Source organism: Perca fluviatilis, chromosome 18 (assembly GCF_010015445.1).
Source record: "Perca fluviatilis chromosome 18, GENO_Pfluv_1.0, whole genome shotgun sequence".
NCBI classification, from domain to species: domain Eukaryota; kingdom Metazoa; phylum Chordata; class Actinopteri; order Perciformes; family Percidae; genus Perca; species Perca fluviatilis.
In genome coordinates this window covers 32,289,048-32,310,666 of record NC_053129.1, presented here as the reverse complement: position 1 = coordinate 32,310,666, position 21,619 = coordinate 32,289,048, and the positions used below count along the sequence as shown (strand labels likewise).

General features: G+C 41.9%; 1 protein-coding gene across 5 annotated transcripts in view; it reads left to right on the top strand.

Moving 5' to 3' along the window:
• col12a1b (collagen, type XII, alpha 1b) overlaps window positions 1-21,619 on the top strand; it is a 153,423-nt gene that overhangs the window by 130,751 nt on the left and 1,053 nt on the right. For 3 of the 5 annotated variants that reach the window (XM_039782832.1, XM_039782833.1, XM_039782831.1), the window contains 14 exons: window positions 3,385-3,543; window positions 5,176-5,253; window positions 8,715-8,801; window positions 9,733-9,786; window positions 10,148-10,243; window positions 11,721-11,774; window positions 12,823-12,876; window positions 12,978-13,031; window positions 13,383-13,454; window positions 13,548-13,583; window positions 14,409-14,475; window positions 14,573-14,758; window positions 15,746-15,814; window positions 18,653-18,823. In XM_039782832.1, the coding sequence (XP_039638766.1) occupies window positions 3,385-3,543; window positions 5,176-5,253; window positions 8,715-8,801; window positions 9,733-9,786; window positions 10,148-10,243; window positions 11,721-11,774; window positions 12,823-12,876; window positions 12,978-13,031; window positions 13,383-13,454; window positions 13,548-13,583; window positions 14,409-14,475; window positions 14,573-14,758; window positions 15,746-15,814; window positions 18,653-18,823 (1,237 nt within the window). Of the gene's footprint in view, window positions 1-3,384; window positions 3,544-5,175; window positions 5,254-8,714; window positions 8,802-9,732; window positions 9,787-10,147; window positions 10,244-11,720; window positions 11,775-12,822; window positions 12,877-12,977; window positions 13,032-13,382; window positions 13,455-13,547; window positions 13,584-14,408; window positions 14,476-14,572; window positions 14,759-15,745; window positions 15,815-18,652; window positions 18,832-20,435; window positions 20,481-21,619 lie in introns of those variants that run through there. The other 2 variants (XM_039782834.1, XM_039782835.1) reach the window with 2 other exon arrangements.

Sequence of the window (21,619 nt, the reverse complement as noted above, 5' to 3'; positions counted from 1 at the left end):
TCAGACCAATTCTAAACAATCTGGAGGGACTGACTTTGTTCTACATCCATGCTTCTGATGAAAAATGGACCTGATGAAGTGTTTTACAGGCTCTTTAGATAGACGGTGTGTGTGACAGTGGTCACAAAGTTGCATAAAATAGGAGTTGAAATTTAATGTCAAGTTTATTTGAGATCAAATCAAAACCCAAAGTGAGGCTCAAAAGATTTCCAAAGACAGAAGAACAGCTTGAAAACTGAATGAAGTTCTGTATTGAGCACCTCCTTTATTTTGGCGGGTCGAATGCCAGTAATAGCGGATAATATCAAGAGGCCAATACATCAGTTCGTGTTTTACAGGAACAGTGTATCAGAGTTTCCTGTAAATCTCAGAGGATTTTCCAGCCTGACAAGAATAAAAATGTGAGCGAAAGCCGTGGACCTGATCACATTTAAATATTGGCAGATTCAGTATGACCATATCCTTGCCGTTATTGGATACTCGTAGCCTTTAAACTCACGCAGACAAGTAGAGCTGCAAAGTTTAATCAATTAAGTGATTAGTTGTCAACTATTAAATCAATCGATTAACCGTTTTGAGTTCTCTTTTTAAGAAAAGCAAGCAAAACCCAGCTTTGTTAAATGTGAATATTGTTCTAGTGTCTTCTCTCCTCTGTGACAGTAAACTGAATATCTTTTGAGTTGTGGACAAAACAAGACATTTGAGGAAGTCATGTAGGGCTTTGGGAAACACTGATCCACATTTTTGACAATTTTCTGACATTTTAGAGACCAAACAACTAATCCATTAATCCAGAAAATAGTCGACAGATTAATCAACATTAATGGTTAGTGGCAGCCCTACAGACAAGTGTACTGTAAGGTGTTAAAGTTTCAAGACACACACTGAAACTTCCTCAGTATCCGCTGACTTTTTGAAAGCTGCTGAGCATCAGATAAAATGCCTGAAAAAAGTGTAAGCAGAAACACGGCTGTGCTTCTCTCCTAGACGTCTCGGTGGGTCTGCTCCCTGCGGTCTGTTAAACATGACTCCACATTTCCGCGGCCGCTGACTGACCACAAGCAGCGAGCCGCGGCTGCCAGCGGGTTGGTCCCTCGGCTTTGCAAAGCAACGTTTTTCCCTCCTTACAGCTGGACTCGGTATGACCGGCTTCGAGGAATAGTTGTAAAGATTTACCGCAAAATGACATCATGAGATTTGGCGAGTGAGATCTGAGTTAGGAGAAATGCATTGTGGTATTGTGTGTGTGAAGCCACTGCTGCCTCACTTATTTTACAGTTAAGAGTTGAAGTTCTGCGAGATCCCTGTATGTGCCTTCCAATGAGATGAGAAGGAAGGAATTTTTGGGAGATTTGGCTTCCAAAAATGTCTTGCATTTCCAGATTTTTTTTATGTGGCAAAGGGAGGACTCTTTGAGATGTGGCTGAGCAGAAAAGATCAGAAAAGATATAGCTACTGTTATGAAAGAATGCTCGAGTCCGGCCCCCGATACTGACCTTATTAAGTAGACAAGGTGTCAGCCAGACACGATTAATCCACAGTAAATAGTTTTTTTTTCCTGCTCCACATAATCTGCTGTCTGAATCTGTGGTGAAGTCAATAAAACATGTGAAATTACGGCTTCTACCACGTCATCAGTTCAGGAAACTTTAATATAAATACAGTGGTAGAACTTGGATACATTTTCTTTCTCGACTCCACTAGTCATTGAAGCCATACAACGATATCGGCCGTTTGTCCCTCTCCTCTGATACGACCCACAGGAACGTTTTCAGTCCTCATATGTTAACAGCTGCAGTTTAAAACACGCTGTTAACATTGTAAAATTATCACAGTTTGGTTACATGGTAACTACTTAGTTAAGTCTAGAAAGAAGGTGGGGGTTGGGTTATAATCATCAGTTACGTTACTTAACTTGATGTAGAACGTGATGTAGTTCCGGTTTTAGGAGAGGACACTGTGTGATTCCAACACCTCAACTCAGAGTATCTGAAAATGCCAAGTTCTGATTCCACATAAGCGCTTTTCTTCATTTCCAGAATTTCAAATCTGTAATTGGCATCTTTTCTAATGTGAGGTAACATGAGGTCAGGGATCGCTGCAGTCCTGCTAAACTAAAAAGCTGCGTCAGCAGCCTGACACTCTGAACTCCATAATGAATGACAAAGAAACGGTATTTAATGTGGATCAGTTATGTGGGGGCACCAATGCCAATCAATCGTGTTGCATCAGTGCGTCCTTCACCAAAAACGGATTTTCGAAAAAGTTGTGGGGAAGTCATTTTGAATAATTGCACACGAATAACAATACATCTTATTACCACTGCCAAGGCGGTTATGTTTTCGGTTGGGTTTGTCTGTCTGTCAGCAGGGTTACAGAAAAACATCTTATCATGAAACTTAGTGGAAGGGTGTAGCATTGACCACGGAAGAGCCCATTACGTTTTGGAGCGGATCCGAATGACGGGGCGGATGCACAAAGTATTTTCACTTTCGTTAACATGGTCTTGTGCCCTCCTAGTTTACAATAAACCTTTAGCAACTGGGGGTAGTAAAAACACTTTGGAAGAGCTCTGTAAGATGTTTGGAAGTTTGCCTTTATTTCATAAGGAACGAGAAAGAAACAAAGACAGGATGCAGGAGCTTGCAATTAAAATAATGAAAGGTAATTAGATGCGGACACAGAGGACAACGAGTGCACCGTGGACTCTGATCCACCACCAGTAATCTTACTATTGTTTTGGATGAGTTGAATGTGATGGTGTTCGTGAGTTACACAGATTTAAAATGTGCGACAAAGAGCATTTATCAGAACTATCATCAGATTTCCTGAGTTCTGCTTTTGGAGTTGGGACAGAAAAGTGTTGTAATGTTACATGAGTACTGGTATGTTGATGAAGTAACCTTTAAAATGCTTTCCTGTTTTCCTGGAAATAAAAACGGTGGTGATAAAAGCTGCAGTATTCAGGGCTTTTGGCATCTTTAAATTGGACCACACAACTAAATTACTTATGTATGAGGTGAATAAGTTTCATTTTGTCGTAAATTCCCAGATTGCAAATAGCAACCGGAGTTCAAAGCATTGGGTCCAAACTTTGGTTTCCTTCCCTCTGCAGCAGCTCTGATGGAGGAGTTATTCTTCTGAATGAATAGAAAGAAGCGCTGGTTTTCCCTCGCTTACATTCCAGCAGCGTTTCAATAAACAGAACTACAGCGGAGACGACAGAGCACGTCCTCCCTAAGCTCAGACTCTTAACCTAATAATTTGCAGGCCATCAGGATAAAACCCAGACATAAGACTTGGTCGTAGAACAAAGAATGTGACAATAAAATCTACTCTCTCTTTTTTTTTTTCTTCTTTCTTCCTTTCCCTTTCTCTCTGAAGCTCCATATCCTGGTTTCGTCCACCGGCGTCAAACTCAACATCGACTGCCAAGAAGTGGCTGAAAAGGAGATCAAGGAGGCTGGAAACACATCCAGCGATGGCTACCAGGTTCTGGGCAAGATGTCCAAGTCCATCGGCTCCAAAGGAGAATCAGCAACTGTAAGTGAACTCTGATCCTGCTGCGCTCGCACAAATGGGAGAGGAGGAAGGAAATATTCAAGTGTGAATTTATAACGGATTTTACTTCTATTTGTTAATTTGTCTGTCTAGTATTTGAATGATGTGCTAATGCACCGAGGAGGATTATATTTGGCAGTCTGTAAATACGACAAAAACAACAACAGTTGCAACAAATGAAAAGCCCAAGAGCTGACCCATTGTTGTACCGTCACCCTGCAGATGGGAGAGCACACACAGTTTGTAGCAAAACTTGATAAAAGCAAATCACGTGCACACGTTTTGGTAACACTTTACTTGAAGGTATCGTCATAATCGTGACATGACACAGTCATAACTATGACATGACACTGTCGTGAACGTGTCATAAAGGTTATAAACAAGTCCTAAACGTTTATGACTTCTGTCATTAAGTGTCATTCGGTTTTTGTCATGACAAGTTGACATTGTTTGGGTTGTCTTGATTATGACAACTTGACATTAATCAAAGTGACATAACCAGAGGATGTATTTGTCATGACCAAGACAACTTCTAGTAATGTCATGACAAAAACCGAATGACACTTAATGACAGAAGTCATAAACGTTTCTGACTTGTTGATAACGTTAATGACACGTTCATGACAGTGTCATGTCATAGTTATGACAGTGTCATGTCATGATTATGTCGATACCTTCAAGTAAAGTGTTACTAGGGGTGGGGGAAAAAAATCGATACAGCATAGTATCGCAATATTTTCCGTGTCAATACTGTATCGATACACAGACGCCAAGTATGGATCTTTTATGATATATGCGTTGGGTCAGTCTGTCTGCTTGACAATCCCATTTTGCAGCAATACAATTGAAGTGAGATGAACAAACAGAGAAATGTATCTTTTTAGATAAAACAGATGACAAAGTTTTCTTTTGGGGACATAATTTGACATTGGGTTGGAAAAAAGGTAATAAATTGCAATATATCGCAGAATATTGCAATATGTTTAAAATCGCAATAATATTGTATCGTGACATAAGTATCGTGATGATATCGTATCGTGAGGCCTCCAGTGATTCCGACACCACATGAATGCAGCATAATATACATAGAACTTGTGATCAAAGCATTCCCTAAAGTTGGTAAATTGGACTCTGCCGCATGCACAGCAGTGTTTGCTCACATTAGCCAACATTAGCCACTGGTTGGACCCGAATTCAGCCTTCTCTTTGTGAGATAAGTGCGATTCACAGTCAATTTGAAGCAACACTTAAACACGTGATTTTGTTGTAGCGTCCTTGAACTCCTTCCCAGCTCTCTGCAACATCAGTTAATGTTTAAAACTGAACACAGATCGGTGTTTCACAATATCAGCAGTTCTCTAACCGAACCAGGGATTGAACTTAATCAAAATGGACCTTTAAAATGGACAGAATCCCCGAGGGGTGTTAAGCCGTCAACATGGCTGCAACACAAGCCGTTTCCTGTCTTTTTGGGGCTGATGGGACTCGGCTGTGCTGCATTTCTCTGCTGTCTTTCTATTTGTCTTCTGGGAGCTGTGAAGGGCGTTTAGAGACACATGTACCACAACACCATGTCCATGTTTTCTTTTTTGTTCCCTCTCTCTCTCTCCGCAGTTCCAGCTCCAGATGTTCGATATTGTCTGCAGCTTGGGCTGGACCAGCCGGGACAGATGTTGTGACCTCCCGTCTATGGTAAGGGAAACACGGACACAGGTTCTTTTAACCCAACATGCTTAACATACAATAACCTGCAACCGACAGTTGAATGGCGGTACATTTTTGTCTGTAGCTTTCGACTTTAATATCCAGATAATCACTGTGCTGGGGGGAGCATCTCCTCTGCTCTTTAAATCCATTTGGATTACAAAATATAGAAATGGCTGCTGGGGTTTTTGGCCTCTACACTAAAGATTTTCCTCTCTAAATGATTGGCTAAATAAAGCAAAGAGTTTTGGTATTTTCAAGGCCTGATTAGAGACATATGCTTTCAATGCAACTTTGTTTTCAGTTTTCTAACCTGGAAGAAAATTCCTACGCTTGTGGCCGTAGTTAGGTCATCCTGATATGATGAGGCAGATTTCATTTTAAACACTCAGTCCCGAGTTCCCCCCCCCACCCCCAAAGAACTCTCTATAAACTCACATCTGCTTCTGTGTAACTGCATTTTTTCCTGTTTGTTTTGACATCTGTGTAGCATCCTGGATGTGTTAACTGATCATCTTATAAAAAAAACTCTCAGGCCACCTGGTTTTTCTCAAACTAATTCTACAGACAAGAAAGCATCCACACTTTGGGACAATGCAAACACATTTCAGTTGCAGCTAAGAGCAGAAGTAATCCCAGCCTCCTGAGAGTTAAAGGTACATGAGCGGGTTTGTTCCGAAACAGCCAGCTACACGTCCAAACAGCTCTGACCAGACGGGCCGTGTCCTTGATTTGTCAGACTTAGCAGCAGATCAAAAGCACAAAGCAGCATAATCAGAATCACAAGTGGCTCGAATCAGAAGAACATAAACAGCATATTATGTGATACGCAGAAGTCTCAGCCAGCTGATACATCTGATGAAAGTACAAGAGGGCGTGAAATATAATACGAAACACAATGTGACTTTCAGGATGCAGAAGCTGCTAAGACTCATGCATTTGACAGAACATACTGATTCATATAGATGATATTAGCTAATTCTTAAATGTTTCACAACCTGAGTGGTGTATTCTTGGTTTTGGCCTTCATTTCTGTTGGATAAAGAAACATTATGATTAAACTTCACTGCCAAAAGACAAGCACATCAGATACGGTCAGTCCAACCCTAATATCTTCCCAATTTACATGAAAATAGAGACTTAAACTGTCTGATGTAGATGTCCTTTGACCGGCTGTACTTTATGTTGTCATGAACCACGCAGTTTTACAATGGACATTGTTGTTTCTGTTCACTTTCAGTTTTCTAACTAGTGTTTTAACATAGGATCTGGAGCACACCGTTATAGTTGGAGCAGCAGCTAGTGTCTCAAGTCAATAGGTTTGTTTCTGATCCTGTCTCATTGATCTGTCTGCCGAGGCTCCAGTTTAGTATCAATTTGGCTGATGTGTGCAGAGTCCTTAATTTTTTTATTAGGTTTCAATAGGGATGCAATTATCACACCGCCATTAATTGACCACTTTGGCCCCTTGAGAGGCAACGAGCTGTAAACATCTGACCAACGTCTTAGCAAACAGTTGGTGGAAGAAATACTCCGATCATTTGCTTAAGTAAAAGTACCAATAACACACTGTACATAACGTCTGTATGTTTAGAAACTCGTAGGTTTTCTGTGTAAAATTGTAATCTGAAAGTAACTAAAGCTGTCACAAATGTAGTGGAGTAGAAGTATAAAGTAGCGTAACATGAAATACTCCAATGAAGTAGAATTTCGTCATAATTGTGTGAAGTATCGTATTTGAATAAATGTACTTTACTCAGCTGTATGTGCAGCGGTGTAGGAAAGTGATTGGATGTATAGCAGGGGGACGAGAAAGGAAATAGAAAAGCTGAAGAGACAATAGATTATAATCTGTAGGCATTAAAGAACATTGTAGAAAAGTTCCCTTCATCTTTTCTTCCCTCTTCCATGAACTTCTGGTGTTGCTCAAGACCCCAGCGAGGCTGAAAAGAGAGGGACATTTGTTTGCATGCAGTTAAATATGTGGGCATCAGCAGCAGTGACAGGATGAGTGTTTTTAAAATGCAGCACAGTGCTGGCTGCTGTTTAGTGGCTGGCCTCTCACGTCTGTCCCAGCAGAGATCTCCGGACACGACGTCACAAATAAAAGCTTTGTCTGAGCGCAGCATGTCTGCAAGTTGGACATTCAAAACGATTTTTGAAAAGGATTCAACTCTGGTGAATTATCTCAATTGCTGCGGAGCGAAGACAGCTGCTTGATTGGGCTGCTCTGCTGACAGTTATTAAATGATCCAAAATGCGTGGAAATATAGAGTGGAACTAAATATATCCAAAAAATCATCGGGTGCGTGTCTAATTTATGAGTACTTTTTAGACCTTAAGCTGATGCTTAATTACTTCCACTTGTTAGGAGAAAATGTAACAAAGATTAAGACATGATCATCAATAATCTTCATGTTGACATGCATGACAGGAGGCAAAGAAATGAGATCCAGAGTGTCAGTGGAGAATCCTAAAAAATAAGCCGTAGTATTTGTTCAAAATCAACAAAACCCAAACTTAGCTTTCATTAAACGAGTGTCTCTCAGTGTCATCCAGGACCAGTTTGTGATTGGTGACCAAAGATTTCATCAACTTTCTTCTGGGACCACTACTTAAAACAACTACAAACTAGAAACCACAGGGGTCCACGGGTTTCTTACAGGCTGCAGATTGTTTGTCTACAAAACTTTTTCTGGTGTCACAAAATCGGGCCAACAGTGAAGTTTCACACTCAGGAAATGATTTTATCGGTGTTAAAGCATCAGATTTAAGTGACATTTGTAGTTCTTTATTTGCATGGAGGCCTGCTGTTAACTGACCAGGCAGTTTAACTTCCTTACAGTATTCTTATGTCTCTTCCTGCTTGGCTGTCCTTGAAAGTCCTCCTCTCCGGGAGTTTGACTTTCACTAAAGCTTAAATTACTTGGTCGCGCTGAATTCTCCTGAACCAGAAAATGGGTCTCCTTCAACGGACGAATCACCCAGGGTGCTGTCGCTGTGCCCACAGATTTGTTCTGGTGGCGGGAAACGTCAGATCACAATCTTGGCTCTGCTCCTTGTCTTGTGTTCAACCTACAGCAATGTCCGTAGGTTGAACACAAAACGGTTTACCTCCGGAGGGACAAGTGTTGAAATACTTTTCAGGGACAAACTTGAATTCTGTGTCACACCAGTCTATACTGTTTTAAAGGAAACGCTTTAGATCTGCTCGACACCTTTTCAGGATGCTCACTCACAGTTTAGGTCTGTTAAAGGTTTTGAACCGTGACTGCATGAATCATCTGCTGCTAATGTTGCGACACGGACGCTGTTAGCTGTTAACCCCCCCCCCCAAGAGAAATCAGAAGAAACTTGGAATGGATTTCCTTTGGCTCGTACGATTCACTCAGCGACTGTCTTCATATCTCTGTTGTTTCTGATTGTTTTTCTGTTTCCCTCTCCACCAGAGAGATGAGCTGAAGTGTCCGTCTCTTCCTAACTCCTGCACCTGCACCTCAGCAGGCTCCGGGCCGCCGGGACCTTTGGGACCGATGGTGAGAGTCTGTCTGGACAAAAAACATTCAAGAAAATTCTGTAACATAGCAGAATTTACAGAGGCTGGAGGCCACTATCGGTTAAGCAGGCTTTTTGTATTATTATTTGACAATGCAACTTGACCGCCGACAGTTCTGTCAGAGATTCGGGTGTGTTTACTTGTAGTGGGATTTTCATGCTTTTAGTATTCAGTAATGGAACAGGTTTCCACTGCGGTATTCCTACTTATACGAGATTAAAAGCTTTCCCATGTCCGGTTATTTATGGGTATTTATATACTACATGTTGTACAAGGGAGAATATTGCCCCCTGAGCCACATTAACACTGGGAAGCTTCTTCTCAAAGCCTTATAAATTCTTTTAAGAGAGGGGAGAAGGCCGACCTGTCAGACAGTCGATGGATAAACCTCTGATCCCCTCCTCCCCACTGATGTAAAAATATGGATAAATCATATTTTGGCCTTTGAAAGGGATTTGTTGACTATAAGAAACATTTCACCAGTCTTATCCTTTTGTTCTTGAAACTACATATAGCATTGTAACACTCTCACACCTAAAATCTCCACTTACTAAATAAGATATGACTGAATATAAGAGGAATTAACATGTTAAAGGCCTGAAAAGCTATTCTCTCAGGCAGCTCCTTAGTGTAAGTGATAGGGTCCTGCACTATATTCTTCTTTTATATCACAAGTTGGAAGATTCTTTTGGTTACTTTCAATCAAATCGAATCAAACTAACACCCCACCTGATTAACGTAAACTCTTAATGAATAAATAATACCTAAAGTTATTGTTGTGACTCGACTACTTATCAGGAACTTTTTAAAGTGATATTGGAATACTTTAGCCACTGATATTTTTCAGAGTTGACAGATTGTCTGGTCTCGTCTTTTGTTGCATTAACGTGACAAATGTTTGTCCTCCTCAGGGTGCCCCCGGCAACAAAGGTCCCCGAGGTGAAAGAGGAGAGGCCGGTCCCGCTGTGAGTACCTTTTATTAATTATTGAATTAACACTAAAGAAAAGAAATCCCTGACAGTTTGTTCTGAGTTGGATCACGCTTCTGCTATCAGCCCTTGATAAAAAAAATAAAAAGATTGTTTAAATTACAAAAGCTTTGAAGACAGCGAACACATCTGATTCCACTTATTGAATGAGTGTTTTTGCCTTTTCCTGCCTGATATGAAGGGTTCTGTTCGATCTGCAGCAGCATTCCTCATCTCCTCTTGGTCTTTTCCACGGATTGCAAAAGTATTTTGTCCTGACCTGGGGCGAGAGATATCGGCAGATATCAACAACAAATTCCTCCCGTGTTCAAATCTGACTTCTTGCCTTATTTTACAGGGACCGATCGGCCCGCGTGGAGATAACGGACCACCTGGGCCCATGGGTCTGCCCGGCCCTCAAGGACCCAGCGGGCTTTCGATTCCAGGAGAAGCTGTACGTCTCTAAACAGACCAGACACACACAGACTCACACACACTCCCTGCGATGCCCTTTTCAGCAGCTAAACATAAATCCCAGCATTACTCGGCGCACCGCAGCAGGGATTATTTGGTGATTTATTATGAAGGGAATTTACAAGCTGGGGAGTATATCTGTGGCAGAGATTCACATTCCTTCATGTCTGAGGGAAAGAAGTGATACCACAAAGACCTGAGGCCTTAGTATCAGTGCATGTTCATAAATCACAGTTTGGATTTCCATCTATGAGATGAGGACGCACGAGATTAAACCATCTGTCTCCAGGAAGGTCACACAAGATAGCACTTTACTGAAGTATCTGACTTTCTACTCGTGCCTATATTCATTTTACAGCTATAGTTACTTTGCAGATTGAGATGTAAACATGTAAGACCTACTGATAGGGCTAATTTGAGAGGGCAGGCTGGGGTTAGAGATTACACAAAATGTATGGGAATAAAAATAAGACTTTGCAGCCAAACAAAAGCACATTCATAACCTGTCTGTCCTTTCAAATTTAAGGCTATCACAACGACATAAGGACCCCATTTTTAAGTATCTGGATCATGACTTAATGAATTTACACCTGGTGTAAATAAGCATTCTTGTTATCTCAGTTCTCCTTGCATTGTGATCGGATCTAATTATGCAGATTAGGTGGGTGGAGTTGCCAGTGAATTAACATAATAGACAGAGGCTACTTTTCAGCATCCTCACAACGTCACTGCTTACGATTATGAAGGAAATCCGAGCCAGTGGAGAAGCTCCTTTGCACTCCGTGGTACCTCGTCATGTTGTACGAGAATCTCCTGTAGCGATGTTGCTGTATGGACTCTACTTATTTTCTCTTTACATCTTATCTTTATCTTAAGGCTTTTAAATGGCAGGAAGAGGCATTTAGACCCAATGTCCACCGGCCAGTAGGCAATTTGTTATTAGTTAACAGTTTGTTTCGTTCACCCGCGACCAGTGAACCGCCCCATGAACGACTATTTTGGTTCTTTATTTTTTAATACCTCCCATCTATATAGTTTAGAGAAAATTACAGATCCAAGACAAAACTGACAGAAGAGCGAGACTCAGAGAAAAAGTTGCAATTACAAATCTGTCTGCTACTTCAGCACCACGGACAGCGCCACAGATTAATCAATACACAGTCAGGCTGCTGTTGTTTCCGAGCCATGGTCGGGGCCATAGATTCTAACTGTCACAAACCTCTGATCAACATATTCCAAGTAGTCCGAAAGATCACTTACCTCCGCCTCTTCCTGCTATCCTAAGCAAGCTACGAGTGCTAGCCGATGTTAGCAAGTCTTCCCTCGCAGATTTTTTTTTATTTGGATGAATTGTTTCTGTTGGATGCGGTAACACGCTGGCAGAACACGTGGCTTCTAATTCTCGTGTTAGACTTCTGTTCTTCATGAGGTTCATTCATGTTGTTTTCTGCCTTCAGGGCCGCCCTGGACCGAAGGGAGACCGCGGTGACTCGGGCTTACCTGGACCGAAAGTAAGTACAGCTCTGGCTGAAAACAAATGTTTTTTGGGATTTTAAACAGTGACTGGGATAATTCACAGATAGACTACTAGTCTGGCGCCCGTTCCGACTCAGACAGTTCTCCAGCTCGGGAGGAAGGAGCCAAGAACAAGTCACCCTGATTAAAAGCGCTGGTTTAGTGTTGGCCTGCGGTCAGCTGCTACATCCTTTTGGAGTTTTTCCTTCAGTGGATTTTCAAAGAACCCTCCCTTAAACCCTCCCAGAGTGAAGCTTTTCTTCTTTACGTGGATGTAGGAGAGATACTTGTTCTTGCTTTTATCCGACAGAGTAGTAATTACACAGAGATTTCTCAGAAGCAGAGTCGAATATGATTTGGAAATGTTTTGTTCAGGGATTCCCCAATTGTAGTGGACGTGCTCAACTAGATTTGGTTTATCAAAGTCGCTGGCTAAACAACATAGGACAGAACATAAGCACAGCAGAGACGTCAGACAGGTCGGACCTCCATGTTCAACTACATCTTTTAACGTTACAGTTACGGCTGAAAATGACAACAGAAAGATTTCATATATCTCCACAATTCAAATCAACGGCCGGTTGTCTACCTGGAAGGGATTTTTGTCTTGGCATGACGTCACTGTGATTAAGTCTATAGCTTTGCGCAGAGCTGCACACTGTGGAGTCATGACTGACTGACCATCTCTTCTTTCAAACAACCTCAGTGAGTAACTCCACGTGGATGTTGTTGACGGAGCGGGCTGCAGGTGAGCATGTTGGAGCAGATGCTATAGCAACATGCATTTAATGACTTGCAGACCACGCATGTTCTGGTTTATATTGGCCAATAAAAACAGATCTGGAATAAATTACGTTGCCTGTAAATCTGATGCCGAGGCATCAAAGACCAAAGAGGACCGGTAATAAAAGTAGCAAGCGGGGTTTCTGAGCAAATGACATTCAGTGTTCGACACGCAGAAATCCGGTGCTGAAACAAACCAGTTTGAATGTTCATTCGGAGGAGTGAAAACGCATGCTATGATTCGTGTTCTTGCGTTTGCAGGGTTTACCGGGTCAACGCGGTGCTGTCGGCCCCATCGGACCAGCTGGAGTCAGGGTGAGTACGACAGGCTGCTTTTAATAGCAACCATGCTTTCTGAATCCTTCGCACATCAACAGTATCGGCTCAGGTTCTCAGTCTGGATCTTGTATTTCCAGGGCCCTCAAGGAAAGGAAGGAACAGCGGGACCCAGAGGCCCTGCCGGGCCCATGGTAAGAGTTTTAACGGTTTGACGCATGTATGCACTGTTGGCCGCGCAGCGAGGCGCGTCTACCCAGCTGAAGCAATTAAGCATTTAAGTGCCTTGCTCAAGGACAAACTGGCGTTGGTTTTTAGAAAGCAGAAAACATGACTCACACACATTTAACAATCTCATGTGTTGATTGAACTCCAATTGTTCTGATAACAAAGAAGATTTTTATCGAAACCGATCAACAAAGGGCTTTGTGCTCTGAGCAGAGAAGAGGCTTTTTTTTTTTTATTGGTTAATGTGATAACGATTATGTTCAAGCTTTTGTTTTCATCTTCTCAACCTCGTGGTGCTTCTCTGTGTTTCCTCTCAGGGACCTCCAGGATCTCCTGGAGCAGCAGGTAGCACAGGAAAACCAGGAAACCCCGGAGACCCTGGCATTAATGTAAGTGTCCTCGCCGTCATGGCGGCTTCGTACAACCAGCCGGAGTTGAAATGGTTCTCTGACAACTGAGCGGTCTCATTTTTCTGGTTTTAGGGTGCTGTCGGTCCAAAGGGAGACAAGGGAGAGAGAGTGAGTACATCTGAACTTACTACATGACTTTTCTGAGATGATCACTGCACTCCAGAAATCATACATGTATCTAATTTTATCAGAAAGCTTTCAGTCGCGGACAAATGTTTGACAAAAGGGAACCTCAGATCTTCTGAGCTGGGCTTTTTTTTTAAATGCAAGTCCTCATGGGAAATGTAGTTCACAATCAAAGTTCCAACACACAAGAGAAGCTCCAAAGATACAACATATGAATCATTCTACTGCACGGTTCAGTTCCACCCACTGTTTTGTTACCAGTACTTTTCTCTCTTTGTTATACGACTGCCGATAGTTCCTTCCTCAGTGTAGGCGGGATTCTCAGCTAATCTGCATAGCGACACCGCGTGAAACTGCCGTAACATCTTCAACGTGACACTCGCTGGATCCTTTAATCAGCAACCAAACAGAGGAACGTCTGCACTCTGTCAATTATACGGTGTAGTTTTGCAGGCTGTCATTTGTTATGTTCCGGGTCGAGTTAATAAAGAGTTGCGGTTGCCATTGATGGTAACTTGGCTATTTTAAAAAAGGTGAGTTTGTGCAGGATGACTCATGTCACACTAGTTGCGATTCTCTTTGACCAATCAGTGGTCTGCAGTGTTTTAACTCCACCTGCTCGGCTCACTTGGAATCAAAAAAAGAGTGAGTTGAGCCATGCAGTGGAAATGCAGCAATACTTTAAAACAAAAATTGGAGATCGGTCAATACAGAAAGCAATCAGCAACCTATTTTTAAGGAAACCACTAACTTTTCTAGCAAACCTCCTGTAAAATGTCTTCAACTGAACTCCTTGTTTGTCCACAGGGCGACTTTGCTCCTCAGAACATGATGCGATCCATTGCCAGACAAGTTTGCGAGCAGCTGGTCGGCGGTGAGTTTTGAAGTGTTTGTGGCTCCAAACAGTCTCCGATGATTCAGAGGGTCCTTCCACTTACTGTTCTCTTCCTGGCTCTCCTCTGTTGTTGCAGCACAAATGACTCGCATCAACACGTTACTGAACCAGATCCCCAATGGCCAGTACCGCAGCAACAACCAGGGCCCTCCGGGGCCTCCAGGGGCCGACGGCAGGCAGGGACCCCGCGGAGAGCCCGGCGCCGCAGGAAGGAACGGTTTCCCTGGTAGTCCAGGATCACCCGGTCAGCCAGGAGAGAGAGGTACGACCGAGAGACTGTACTTTAGCACAGTTTCATCATGAGGACTGGAATGATCTCCTGAACAAAAGCATGAAACTAAACCGCAGAATTCCAGATAAAACTCCATCTGTGCAGAAAATGGAGACGATAAAGCTGCATCACATGAAGTTCAACACACTGGAGGATGAGGCTTGTTAGAAGTGGAAGCTTTTATGCAATAAGTTGGTTGTTTTCCTCCTCCAATACTTGAGATCACTTATTCCACTAGAGAACCATGAGAGTGTTTACAGCACGACAAAACCATCAAGTGATTCCTGCCAGCCAGAAAACTAACATCTAACACTTAACAACTGTTTTTATCGGTTAGAACGCCAAAACTTTGAATGAGAGATGAAACAATGAGGTTAAGTTAAGGGTGTTTACGTCCTTGATGAGGAGTCAGACGGCCCTATTTTAACGATGTAAGCGCACGGCGTGATCAGAGGTGTGTTTTGGGCGTAACATGCAATCAACCAATCAGAGATCATCTCCCATTCCCTTTAAAAGCCAGGCACGTTTGGACCTTGGAGCATTGCTGTTATGATGGAGGATTTGCACCGTAATATTTTTATTTGTAATCTTCTGCATGTGTGTGTGCTTCTTTGTTCTGTGTGTAAAAAAAAAAAAAAAAAAAAAAAAAAAAAAAAAAAAAAAAAAAAAATTTATTAATATAATAAAGCGTGTTCTAAAATAGTAAAAGAACTAGCGTTGATGTTTGCTGCGCTGCACGGGGGGAGGACAGATTGAGTGTGTTTATAAGATAAATCAGTTCAAACTGGTTTTAAAAGTTGACCCTTGATTAGGATTATGTGAAGAAAAGCTCTTATTGTTGTCCTCGGTCCTCCATGTCGGCCTGTCTCAACACTAATTTATGATGCCATTTGGTTTTGTGGGTTTATCATTATTAATCTAGAACTTTAACAGGAATATTGTGACCAGACAGATTGTGATCATGTGTGTTTCCTTCAGGTCCTGCAGGAGAGAAAGGTGAACGAGGAACATCAGGAATCGGACAGAAAGGGCCGAGAGGACCTGCTGGTAGGTCTCCCACTTCATTTTAATCTCACTGTCTGCTGCACAGGCTGATGTTTGATTTCACTCAAGAAAAAGGCGTGAGTGTGGCCGGGTTGGTTCAGTGGGCAGAGCAGGTGCACATGTACTGAGATGTTTATGCCTCGACGCAGAGGTCCAGGGTTCGAATCCGACCTGTGGCGGTTTCCTGCATGTCTTCCCCCTCTCTCCTCTCTTTCTCACCTAGCTTTCCTGTCAAAATTAAAGGCAGAAAGGCCCAAAAAATGATCTTTAAATGAAAAGAAAAAGGGGTAATAATAATAAATATAAAGTTTCTAAATCAAAAATAGTTCTTTTTACAACACAACTGTAAAACCTGTTCAGTGGTAACATAAACTGCCTGCTGGTAATGCGCTAAAACATGCAAAACCATACATATGGACTTGTAAATTGGGTAGAGTGTTGGCCCCAAAACCACATGGTAGGCAGTTCACTCCAGCCACATGTCAAAGGGTAAAAAGAAAGACTTTGGACCCCAAGTGCTCCTAAGTGAATACTTTTTTTAAAGTTCTGTTTCTAATGGTGCAACCACAGAATCTGATTAACTAACAAGTACAAACCCAGATGGTCTAAAAGCATAACATCCTCCCATTTGAGAAGCTTGAATCGGGGATCATTTGGAGATTTTTGAAAATGATTGAAACAATCACCACAACATTTGATAGATATTTTGTTGATTGACTAATTGTTTCAGATCCTCTCATACCACAGAGCAGGTAGTAGTTTAAAAACGGAGGTGATTGTTACCAATAGGATTAGGGCTGCAGCTACCGATGAACGGCTGTTGTTTGGTCTCTACAATGTGGATCGGTGTTTCCCAAAGCCCAAGATGACCTCAAATGCCTTGTTTTGTCCAAACTCCAGTTTACTGTCACAGAGGAGAGACGAAACTAGAACATATTCACATTTAAGAGAGAAAAGTTTGACCTTTTTTTCCACAGAAAAATAAGTCAAACTAACCAATTATCATAATCAATTTATCTTTGCAGCTCTAACTATGATTAAAGCTATAGTGTGTAGTTTCTGTCGCCCGCATAAGGAATTCTAAGTAATGACAACACATGATACAAGCCTTCCGTGATTGCCCCCCCCCCCTCACTGAAGCTGCAGCTCGTCCTGCTAAAATCAGCTCAAACAACAACCACAGAAATCATGATGTCATCGTGCCCGGAGCCTCGGCGCAGCTCCACTAATCCCACATCCATCCAGCAGCCCCACGATCCAGTCTGAAGCACACAAGGTCAAGTTGTGGAAACAGCGGGAGTGGAGAGGGAAAGGTCCTGGAGAAGGAGGAAGTGGACAGCAGTGACTCATTCATTCACAACACATGCTGCTGAGGAGGAGGAGGAGGACAGGGGAGGCGACAGGGAACCGTTCCAAGCCGGCTTTGTCCGTGTCTAGACATAACGCAGAGAGGGAAAAAGGATCAGCACATTCAGTTTTTTTTTTTCCTCTCATAGTTTAGTTTGTTCCAAATGTTGTGCCCAAGACTGTCAGCAGCAGTTGCAACAGCTTTTAATTTGTTTTATTTCCAGCTGAAACATGAGCACGATGAACACCGAGCCATTAATTATCTGGTTTGGAGATCACAAAACACTCCCTGGGGATTTTACTTTGGGCAGCTTCACAAGAATATAACAGTCATCTCTGAAATAACGAGCGCCATAAACGCTTTTCTATTGTTCAAAGGATCATAAAAACCCAAACACATGGAGGAGAATCACTCAATGTTTCGGAGAATCATCATTTTTCAAACGCTCTAGTAAAGCTTCACAAACTTGATAAACAGGCGCTGCAGGCCAAGTTTGGATGGGATGGATTTAAGTTATTTGAGAAATGTAGGTGAATGTTCCAGTGTCTTTGCACCATCTCTTCTTCTGGTCGTTAACTATTATTTTCATTAGTGCTTAATCATTTGGTCTGTAAAATAATGAAAAATGGCCTAAAGCCAACGTAATGACATCCAATGTCTTTAATATCACATACGTGAAAGAAACACAGCCATTTCCATTTATGCTCCAAAAATGCTTTAAACAATTCATCAATTATCGTAGTTGCAGATACATTTTCTAATCGATTAATTAGTTTCAGCTCTAGTAAAATAAATGTTTTGAATCTCCTTTTTCATTCAGATGAGTCTGCAATCATTCTGACAAATGTTTCTTAAATAAGTTAGTTTCTTTTATTTAAAATTGTTGAGGGGCAGCTCACCCAGTAAGAGCGTTCACTCCATGTTGAGTCCTGCAGCGGCCTGGGTTCGAATCCGACCTGCTGCCCTTTGCTGCGTGTCATTCCCCATCTCTCCCCCTTTTATATCTATCCACTGTCTAATTGAGGGAAAGGCTGTACCTAAATAAATTCAGTGTATGTAATTATGTATGTATGTATGTATGTATGTATGTATGTATGTATGTATGTATGTATCCCAAAAAAACTAAATGTAAAAGCGATCAGAAACATAATGACATAATCTTTCACCTTGTGTTCTTCATACAGAATACAATGTTCTTGTTGCTAATCTCTCTCTGAGTCAGTGTACTACTCCACACAGACTTTTCTTTTCACTTAAATTTGTAAAACCAATAATAAACTCTTCTTCTCCCAGTCAGCAGCTGCAGTAGCAGCATACAACAACTAACCAACACTGGCCGCACAAGCGATAACCATCGGCCACCGCCATCTGTGAATTTGCAGAAAGTTCAATGGCGGTCAACGAGGCGAATATCAGCTGATGATTGGGTGTCTCCTGCCTTATTTCCTCCAGTACGTAATGCGTTACGGTCTGTGTGTCCCGTCCCTCCCCAGGTCCACCAGGAGAAAGCAGGACAGGACCCACCGGCCCTTCAGGCTCTGCCGGACCTCGTGGTCCCCCCGGACGTCCTGGCTACGCCGGAGTCCGCGGGCCTCCTGGACCTCCTGGATACTGTGACTCTTCTCAGTGTGTCGGGATTCCTTACAACGGCCAGGGATACGGAGGTACGTAGCTACAGCTAGCCTGCTTTCATTCAATAACATCTCGCTATTTATTCCAATCAGCTGGTGTTGGGTTTTTCAATTTGGGACATAACCGTAAAAGGAACACTCCAACATTTTTGTCTCCGCTCCAAATCAAATGAGAACATGAGTCCAGCACAAAGACTGGAAGCAGGGGGGAAACTGCTAGCCTAGCTCCATCGACAGAGAAAAAGTACACCTTCCAACAACTAGAAAGCCGTCTGATAGCTTTGGTAGCAGATAAAATGGGGCCGTGGAGTCTTGATAAGATTTTCCCGGATTTAAATGAATATCTTACATAGTTAAAGCTATTTAATAGCTGCTTGTGTTGAGACTATTCATATTTGAATGTCATTAAAAGTATTGAGAATATCAACAAAGAAAACCTGTTTATTCTAGTTCTTCACCTGTTTAAATCTTCCTTTGGGTGGAGCTAGTCTAGCACTTTCCATCTGCTCCCAGTCTTTGTGCTAAGCTAGGCTAATCACGGAATGAATCCATCTTAGCACTGGACACAAACCGATGAGAATGATACAGTGGTGCTCATAAGTTTTTGAACCCATGCTGAAGTTGACCAAAAAGAGGAATAAAAAAATCATCTTTTGGAAATTTATCCTAAAAAAAAAAAAAATGTTGGAAAAATCCAACATAGGGGTGTACTGACTCACCGCCTACCAAGAGCCTGGGTCTGTCCCAGGTTTCTCCCTGAAGGGAGTTTTTCCTCACCACCATCGCACTAAATGCTTGCTGTTGGGGGAATTACTGGAATTGTTGGGTCTTTGTAAATTATAGAGTGTGGTCTAGACCTACTCTATCTGTAAAGTGTCTTGAGATAACTCTTATGATTTGATACTATAAATAAAATTTAATTGAACTTACTATTGCCCTCTGTATTTTAAGAAAGAACATTTATTTATTTCTGATACATAATTCACAAAGAAAATTGGTGTCTTTAAAGGTTGGATTTTTCCTCTTTTTTTAATTAAGGCATTAAGATCAATTTCCAAAAGATGATTTTTTTATTCCTCTTTTTAGTCAACTTTAGCATGGGTTCATAAACTCATGAGCACAACTGTATCTGTCCTTTGATCCAACTCTGGTTAAAGGCCCTCATACGCTGTCTAATAAAATCTTGGTTAACTTTTATATTTGAATGCCAAAACTTAAAATTTTGAAAGCAGGACTTCTACTTGTAACAGAGTATTTATACACTGTGATATTACTAAGTTTACGGTGTAAAAAAAAAAAAAACACACACCACTTATCACCACAGTATCCTCGGTCACATTTTCAGGTTAGTTTGTAGGTCGTAGCAGCAGTGGTTTCACAGCGTATCGGGGCTTTAAGACACCAAACAAGGATCTCTCAAAATGTTGGAAGGCTTCTGGAGGATTAACGCATGTGTGAAAAGTCACTAATCACTAGAGCCACTCAGAAGTTGTTTATTTCCGGGGTCTTCTCTGCTTTGAGCTCACTGACACCTTCCATCTCCGGCCTGTTTCAGGTTCACCGTAGTACACTTTGTATGCCGCCTGTGCTGCTTTCACTGAACCAAACTAAAGTCCTGTAACTGAACCACTCTTTTGTTTAAAAGGATAACCGCTGAAGGAAGCCATTAACAAACTATGCTGAAAAAAAACAACACAACAACAAAGAGGGAAACTAACAACGACTCACAGCCAGTAGAACAAAGCAGCAGCGGCAGCAGCAGCAGCAGCAGCGGTGATGGCACCGACCTGTTTAGTGGCCTGTTTGCATCTTGAAGCCAAAGACCAAAAACACAGAAAGCGTTGTGTTCATTGGAGGAGCATGCACCCAACAACAACAACAAACAACCCAAACAAATACTAACAAAAAGGTGGATTTGTAACAGAGAAACCTGTGCAGCATCAGCAGCAGCAGCAGCAGCAACTCTGTTTAACAGCATTTCTCTCAATGGGACGTGTAAATAAACTAATTTGTGCCTTGTAAATGATGTTTAAATCAAACCCACTACATTTAGTTTTTAACATCTGTAGTTTATAAGCTTGTGCCCTTGCAAATCAACAACCTGCTGCTTGCTGAATGCCAACAAAAACGCATCTTTTTTTGGTGGGGAGATTATTTTTTTTTATTTTATGTTTTTACTGCCCACGTGTTTGTAGGGGCCACACTCAATCACTTCTGCACCTGTGAGCCTGGATGTTTAGATTTGCCACTTATCTTTTCCTTTTGTTTTATTTTATATTTTTCACCTAAACCAGCTATACTGTATCTGTATGTTATATGAAATACTAACAATGCAATGCCAAATGTTTCTCCAGGCTGGTGGTAGAAGAACTTGACTTCTATGTAGAAAATGTTTTGTTTTATTTTGTAAATGAATGAGTTGTTTGGGGGGGGGATGACAGTGGTGATAATGGTTGAGTGACTAACTCCTAACATAACCGCACTGAGAGCGTTAGCAGGGGCGTGTTCAACCTGATCCCACACCCACTCAAATCTGACAGTTGATTGGCCAAATTCACAAGCGCTAATTAACCAATCATCAACGTTTAAAGGCCCTCCTGATTAGCTTACTAGCTTTCTTTCAGCATCAAGAATTCAAAACGGTGCGATTCGAAGTGTATAAGCTGTAAGTAATCATAATAACCTGCAGCCGGTTGCACTAAGAACTGCTGCAATGTATTAGTAAGTTTCACACAAAATCAAAATCTTTAAACAGAGAGCGACCCGTGAGCCTAAGAAAGACTAACTAGTGAGGTCCCCAACTGGACAGTGGACACGCCCCTGCTCTTT